General features: G+C 34.9%; 1 protein-coding gene across 1 annotated transcript; it reads right to left on the bottom strand.

Moving 5' to 3' along the window:
- Nucleotides 1–885: 885 nt before the first annotated feature.
- LOC125049947 (cytoplasmic polyadenylation element-binding protein 1-B) lies at nt 886–8591 on the bottom strand. The gene is made up of 13 exons (XM_047649491.1): nt 8477–8591; nt 7979–8095; nt 6157–6275; nt 5461–5527; nt 5143–5208; nt 4672–4753; nt 4168–4333; nt 3356–3536; nt 3032–3197; nt 2560–2687; nt 2271–2362; nt 1777–1982; nt 886–1349 (listed from the first exon to the last, which is right to left on the bottom strand). The coding sequence occupies exons 1-13, from the start codon at nt 8492–8494 to the stop codon at nt 1285–1287; spliced, it is 1473 nt and encodes a 490-aa protein (XP_047505447.1). The 5' UTR covers nt 8495–8591; the 3' UTR covers nt 886–1284.
- Between the last annotated feature and the right edge of the window lie 56 nt (nt 8592–8647).

Genomic DNA, 8647 nt, shown 5'->3' with positions numbered 1-8647 from the left:
AAAAAAATTACTCTACCGAAAAAGTGACCCTGTATTACAAGTTTTGGCGCATTTAATTTGGATTCTGAAAAGGTAATACTCATCGCCATGAGTCGCTCTAATATCTTTCTTGGACGAAAAAACAACAACTCTACAACTCTCATCTGTCCCCTATTTGCGTTTGATCCACGACTTTTTGACCACCCTGTATATGTCGGAGAAATATCGTTACACCATCGATATTGATATCATCAAAGTGCGAGTGCAGGAGATGAATACTTATTTATTCATATTTAATTTAGATTGGATATCAACAATACAAATAACACAATATAGTCGACGCATTATGAAGGCCTCCAACTTTTTCCACCCTATTTTTTTTAACTAACCGAAATACTGATTTCTCTACACTGGTAGAGGGGGTCCTCCGAATCTTGCTAAAAGTTCTTAGTGTGAACGTTTAAAAATAATTTTATGTCCATCGAGCTTTACGCTAAGATTTTATTATAGTCAAGATAATTAATTATAAACATCGTTTCGAGTTAGAGATGTTTAAATATTAACTAAGCAAGGAGTTGAATGTAAAAAAAAGCGTATACGAAAACCTAATGTTTGAGTTTTAAATGGTAATAAAAATCTACGTAAATGCTACGAGTATAGATTATATTTAATTATAGTGAAATTTTCTGTGACTTTAATTCAAAAATTTGTCAAACTTAAATATATGTTAAGTTTAAGTGTGCTTATCTCAAAGATAAGCGAAGCGTTTCATTAGTAATTTAAGACGAATAAAACGTATTGGACGATTTAAATTCTGTTAGTAAAATTGTAAACTGTTTTAAGTAGCATTCTAAATAAGATATTTATCTAGATTTTTTAGGAATAGGTATAAATAATAGATTCATATATAATAATTCGATTTATTAAAGTTTTTATATCAATAATTTAAGCATTATAAAATCACTATCGATAAAAACATTTGAAGCTCACTAGCTTAATCACCAACACTACGCACATTAAAACGTATTAAAACAGCCGTCGAGGCTTGCCATAAAATTTGCAAAAAGTACAAAACAATTCTACCCGATTGGTATAATTAATATATATCTAGAAAAAATCAACAAGTGCAAATCAAACACGATTTCTTAAAACTATTTAAAAGCGGATGCTGGCGAAGCGCCCAACTTAATAGCGGATCGACAACTTGTGACACCGGAGGACGAGATGTTCAGCATGAACAGCCGACGAGCCGAGAACAGCTCAATCAGCTGCTGTCCTGGAAGAACCGGTGCGGTGTTGATGGAGCTACCAATCGGTGATCTCCGTGGCGTGGTCACTGGACGCACTCAGTCCACTTGGAGACGGCGTCGCTGTAATTAAAAAAAAAATGTAATTGGTACAATTCAATTGGTCAATTCTCTCTGAAAGACAAATTAATTCACGTCAAAATGTTATTCCTCTAAGATAGATAAAAATAAATCATTGGCGCTACTACAGCTCTTTAGGTCTTGGCCTCAAATTTCTGAATCTGTTTCATGATCATTTTTAAATCTAATAAACAAGTAGGTGATCAGCCTCCAGTGCCTGATGCACGCCGTCGACTTTTTGGGTCTAAGACATGTCGGTTTCCTCACGATGTTTTTCTTCACCGTTCGAGCGAATGCGCACATAGAAAGAAAGTCCATGGGTGCACAGCCGGGGATCGAACCTACGACCTCAGGTATGAGAGTCGCACGCTGAAGCCACTAGGCCAACACTGCTTTAAGATAAGATAATTAAGTAAATAAATATTCTTACAATCCACACCACTGAAGACTCCAAACAGGTTCTGGTCACACAGCGACTGTCTCCTATTAGACATGGCCATGTTGCCGTTTTGGTAAAGAGTGCTGCCAGGTATCGACACTGGTTGCACCTGGTCGGTCTTAAAGTTGCGCATTAAAGCTCGATGCTCTGGAGTCGCTATCGGATGGCGGATTGGCCAGCACTTGCGGCAAAAGTATCTGGAATATTACATTTTATGATAAACGAAAATATTCTTAATATAAAATAAATAAAATGACGCGTGAGTTTCTACTATAATTGTGTCTATGGCCAGCGGTTCCCGCCATGAGATTTCTGACATTTTGTTTTAAGTCTGCACAGACTATTTAATTCCGTTATACCCATAGACTATTGGGCACGCTTAGTGACAGGGACAAATAAGGTTACTGGTAAAACTTAAAACAATAAATACAAAGAGTAAGAAATTTACTATTATATTAATGAAAATAATTTTAAACAATACATACTTAAAACAAAAAGGACTCCGACAAAAGTAAGGTCCTTGTTGCATGTTGCACATAGAACACATCGCGTCCTCAATGTAAGGGTCAACTTGCACCTGAAATTGCAGTGTTTGATTAAAGTTCAAATATTTCCGATATTGAAATATATAAATTAAACCCAATATGATATCTTAAACAAAATTAAAAGACTGACAAATTAAATTTTAGAAACCAATTGAAAGCTTGTACGAACATTTGTATCAAATCTAGTTGCTGAATATTATCAACTTATTAAAAAACATTCACTAGTCACCTTTTTAGTAAACTTGTCAGTGCGTATTTCGACGAAGCCCGCAGAGATGGCGCTGACGTAAGAGTGCGTATTGTCGAAGCTTACGCGACCGGAACCAATCGGGTATTTATATTTGTCCGTGTCGATACCTAAATACAGAATTAATAGTAAAATAATATCTAAATTCAGAATTAATTATAGTGAAATTTTACCTAAATACAGAATTAATAGTTAGTTCGTTGCCGTCTTTGAAGGGAGGAGTAAATGCTCTCATTAAATATTGATAGATAGTTCTATATTGAACTTTTAATAGTAAAGTGTACTCAAAAATAAACAAAAAAATGTCTTCGTGTATCCGTGTATCCGTTATCTCAGATAGTGCAATAAAAAGTCAAACATTTTTCAACGGGATAAACAATGTCTAAAAACAAACTTCAAACAGTGTGTGAGTGTCTGTGTGTGTAGGGTTAAACAGTGTCTAGAAAACACTTACCAGCATAAACCACTCCCTTGAAGAGATAATTCATGATATGGGCCAGGGCTTCAGCAGACATCATTCCATGGAGGGCTCCCACGAACACGGTGCGAGATGGGTCAAGACGAGTGGAACCTCCCACTACGCAGATACTGTCCTTCACCGACCACGGAATAACTTCCACCTAGAAATTTCAAATGAGTTTTTATTTGATAACATTCAAAGAAATACAGTATTTGTAAAACCAAACCAAAGTATAAACACAATCGATATAATCAAACTAATTTAAAACAAAAAACGTAGATTTGCTAAAGATTTATGTGAGTGTTCGACTTTGCTCACCTCTTTAGACTTCATATTACGCGTAGAGATGCGGTAATACCACTTATCATCGTTACGTCTGGCCGCAGATAACAACGCTCGCACATTCTGTTCGTTTTCGAAGGTGACGTAGGCGAAACCACGTGGGCCATCATCACCGTTTCCAGGTAGAGATCCGTTCCCACGGCCTGGCCATTCCACGCTATAAGAGAAGTTTTATTATAAGAGGCTCAGTTAACACATGGCTTATTCATTCACAAAAAGAGCTAATAAATAAAGAGATAATAACTTAAATGTTATATAATTTCAAATGAAATATTATAACATTTAAGTTAACGGGCATGCATATTATACATATTTTTAAATATTTAATTATATTTATTGTATATTATGTGGAACGTGTTGTAATGGTTGCAGCTCCTTACAAACATTGTGTATAACAAAAAACTTGGCGATTAAAAAGAGTGGCGGAGAGTTTATTGCCAGTTCTCTTACGTTCTAACTGAGAACTGGCAGTAAATGTAAAATTAGAAGCATTTAATGTATATTTCTTTTTTGACGTTCATAAGGGTACATTGTGTTACATTAATAAATGATTTTTGATTTCACCTAGTCCTGACACATTGTTCTTATGTCCCAACTCGTATAGGGTCAAATTAGGTAATAATGTTTCGTATTAATTTTTAATAACCGTGTTTTATTAAAAGGAAACAAAACTTGTACCACCATAAATCCTTAAGGAAAGTCCTTCAATTATTTTATTCCGACTTGGCACAGTTACAAATATCAACTTATTTCTCAGACCTATTTAATGAGAAATCGCGTGAACTCACCGAATTGGCTGAAAGCTCTTCAACGCCTGCATCAGTGTATACTCCGATACGTCCCAGGGAAGCCCGCCCAGGAATACTTTTGAAGAGTACACGCCACTGTCCATGGTACGGGCCGGCAATTGCCCCGTCCATACTTTAATTCCGCTGTTGCTACTCACTACGCCACCTTATTTACAAAATTTACAAGAATTAAGAGATATTAAGACTGCTTTGAGTTAGTTTTTTTTTTTAAGAAAAAACTTTAACCGGATTAAAGTTATGTATTATTATAAATTTTTAATTGTTTAATGCGTGACCACGCACGCTGTAAAGCACGCGAAACGTCAAGATAAATTTAAAATTATGTTAATCAAAGACAATATTAGTTTTTATTCCCTGAAAATACTGAACAAGTTACATTTGTAATGGAACTTAAATTTATAACCTACGCAGAGTAAAGCAAGAATCTTCTCATAATCAAATATAACTATTTGATGCCACGATTGAAAGTAAGAGTATACTCACAAAAAGATGCCCGGCGCGACATAATTTCTTTTTTACGAGTCTCTTTTTTGGACTGCTCCACGGTTTGGGACCACTGAGTCATCTACGAAAACATTCCAAAAGAATGAATATTTAAAAAGCTACAATATTGCAAGACTTAAAAAACCCACAAAAAACTGTGGGTTTGGTTGTTTACGTACTCTATTCGATATAAATATGAGGTTATTGAAGGTTAGATAGTAAGTATAAATATAAAAGAATTAACTGAGCAAAAAAAATATTTCTATAATTGTTTAGTTTAGCATTTAATGTTGTTTAATATCGCTACGGAGCTACGTAGCAACGCTACGTCGTAGCATAATAGCATTGTAGCGTCTATACATTTGGGATCTACATATTTAAAAAGTAATCGTAACCTATACTCAATTGCACTAATTACATTTGACATTGACAAATTTAATGAATTTAACTAGTTTTAATGTCAGAACATACTTGTGTTTGTTGAGTTTCGCTGCTACCAGGCATGAAGTCCGAACTGGCGGACGGCATTGTTAGTGACTGAAAATTACACCAGATATTAATTTATTAAAATCTTTTGTCAAATTTATCAATATGATTTTAAGAAAAAAAAATATAAATTGTAAAATATACATTATAATATATATTGTAAAATTATACTTTGTATAACGTATTTAGTCATAACAGAAGTCAAGGTTGCAAAGACAAACTTAATGGAGTAAAATTATAAAGCTACTAAAATGTCTCTTGAGACCGCAAGTAGGCTTTTACGCGATTTAAAATTACACTTACCAGGCTCGCAACAAGGTCCGTTATCCCTTGCCCGGATTCCGCCCAGCTTCCCGGCCTCGCTCGCTCACTACAACAGTGCGTACAGTTAATGGAACAAGCTATTCTACTTCCTCGCTAATGTGTTTGTAATTTTTTAGTTTAAGACGGTAAAATTTAAACAAGGTCACATCGTTCCAACTTCATCCGGATCAGTCCCAAAGAAATTAAATTGCTATATTTCAATCTAAGACTAATCAATTACCATTATCTTTGCTTTGCTACGATCATTGTTTACGGTATTTTACTTAAAATATCTAATTAAAAATATATCACTTATTCCACGTCATTAAATTTGAATTTGTAGGCATCCCTACTCATCGGCAAAGACAGAGGCTGAGAGAAAAAGCCGGCGTAAAAAACTCTCGGTACTCTTTAAAATAGCAAATAATCAAACACTTATTTTAAAACAAATATCGCAAATTAATTAGAAGTAGCCCGTCTAGCACTAGTCCCAGGCCTTTTTACACAGCTTTTCTTTGTTACATTTCTTAAATTTATTATTAAAAGGTAGAGATAAAAGAGTCTTTTAAAAAAAATGCCTTTTACCAAAAAAGAATTACTAACTTTAGATAGTCTAGGGGGAAATTCAGCCTGCGTTTGTTCCAAGTATTAACATAGACTAGAAATACGTAAGACTAATTGGCATATTAATGTTACCTGTAGCTAGTGTAGGCGGTAGGATGACGAGGTGGAAAGCAATTTGAAGGCACCAACGACCCAGGGGTTTGAGCGGCCACTGGGCTCTCCGGCAAATCCCAATGCCACTCTTCATTTCTCTGTTAACAAATTTTAGACATCCTAATTCGGTGTAAATAAAACGCAATAGTTTTAGTAATTAAAATTCAATCGTGATAAGTTTATGCAAAATGATGAAACATTGTAGCTTTAAATTTTTATTAGCCATTCGATTTTATGTCTACTTTATAGCGATTAAATTGCAAGTACTAGACAATCGTACTATACAGAGGGTTATTCTTAATCCCGAAATCCTAGACTAGAAATGAAAATATAAGCGTCATAATGATTGTACGTATGGAAATGAGGTCTCAAGGTCTAGATATCGACATGAAACATAGACGAGACAAATAAATAAGACGCTTTTGAAATTTGTAATATGTAATCGCCTACGAGTAGCCAAATCCAGCAATATATCAGCGACGCAATAAAATTGAAGCTACAATTTCAAATGGAATAATAAAATTAAATTAATGGCGACAACATTTATCATATTGAACATTTTAAATTGTATTTTTACGCCCGACAAGGTCCTACGACATTTTTCCGGGTCGCGTCTTCGCGATTAAAACTGCTATGCTTGGCATAAGCCTATACAAATAATATTAAATTGCTGCCCCATGCCAATAGCGATACTTGCCGACGTCTGCCAAGAGCACGATTGCGAAGTTTTTGTTACCAAAAATACTATTGTACAAGCCTTTAGATATAATCTTTCTAATCATTGAGGCAGATAAAATTATAACTGATATTTTACAATATTTTATAAACTTCGCATTATTTTCTATAAGTTTTAATCACACTAAAAGCGAGCAATAATTTCAAAATTAATTTCGTAGATAAATTGTGAACAAAGGTAACTAGAAATTCGCGGTTAGCGCCAAAAAATAAAAGTTATGATCGCATACGTAATAAGACAGCTAAATCGACCAATACAAAAGGTTAAGTTTCACGAAACTGCAGAAATTTCCTATTTTTAACTCGTGATAAATTTAACCGAATACGGATGGAAATCGATAGAGCAGGGCTCAACTGCACTAATATTTAATCCGATCTAGAAATGAGTTTAAAATTAGATATAACTCGAATCAATCTAATCACCCCTATTAACTGCGCATTTCGTAGAGCATTTTTTATTAGATCAAAAATGGTCGGACAATAAACGAAACAACGTGTTTACGCGTAGAAAAGTGGCTCTTAAATCCGTACGCAATTGGAGTCGTAAATCAATCACTAGGTATGAAACTAATTTCAAGATAATTCGAATTCTCAAGCTAATGCAAGTTGCAGGCAGGCTGCATTATTTGGCACGGAAGGCCCATTAATACCGCCTGCCAGCCACCCCCCACACATTAACTGGCATCAAAACGGATGTCGTACGGTATATTATGAACGGACAATAAAACTATAGTGCTTTGTACTCAAATATTGAGAGTTGAGCCACTGCAGAATGCATTAGGGCGCGCCATTTTATGATAACTTGCTCCTAACGGCAAAAAGTTCAAAAATATAGCCGAACACGGCGGAGTTGACGGTAGTTTGTAGAGCAATTTATTTTATACGAAAACGATTTGTACGAAACTTTACAAATGCCGCATGTAGTTTAAATTCAAGTAAATGAAATTGAAGATTACGTTTTGAGTTATAAAAAACGTTATTTAAATTTATAAATTGCATAGATTTAGTAACACAATGGAAATAAACACGCGGTGCAAAATTCACAAGTAAATTTTATAAAACTTACATGGCCGCTAGACGGTTTCGGTGCAGCTACCGCATCCGTAGACTGCGAAGTATCCAGGCCCAAAAACTTTGTAAACGATCGACGGTTCTCTCTCGATCCGCCGGGACCGCGATTATCCTAAAAAGTATGTACGTAGAATTTTCCAAATTCAGGAACCTAATTATATTTTAATACTACGCACTTAGTTAAAAAAAAAGTACGTTAAACGTGACTAACAAATATATGTAGAGTTTATTTTCTACTACCTACATAAATCTATAATGGTATCAGACTACCAGCTATTAAAGGGAAAATTAAAGAGGCGATAATATAAAATCACCACTTCCTGGAATTCAATGCGCTGGGATTTTTTTATTAGTGACGTATTGTGCAAAAAATTAAAAAAAAAACATTTTAAACTACGTTATTACATTTAAATTAAGAAATTTTATACACATTTAAAATACAGCCAAGTTTACATTAAGTTTGAGAAGAGAAATTATAGGTTTTTAATCTTACCTGTTGCAAAAGCGGCATAGTGCCGCCTAAAGTTTGTAGTTTTCGATGAGTATTCAAACTGGCAGAGTCTCCTGCAGACTTCTTCTCGCGCCGGAGTCACCAGCACAACTGAAGAGGGAACGAAGCGCAGCGCAGCACGAAGCCACAGACCCCTTCCATTTCCCCACCAAT

Source organism: Pieris napi, chromosome 5, assembly GCF_905475465.1.
Source record: "Pieris napi chromosome 5, ilPieNapi1.2, whole genome shotgun sequence".
In the NCBI taxonomy this organism is placed as follows: Eukaryota; Metazoa; Arthropoda; class Insecta; order Lepidoptera; family Pieridae; genus Pieris; species Pieris napi.
This window is presented reverse-complemented; position numbering and strand designations above follow the sequence as displayed.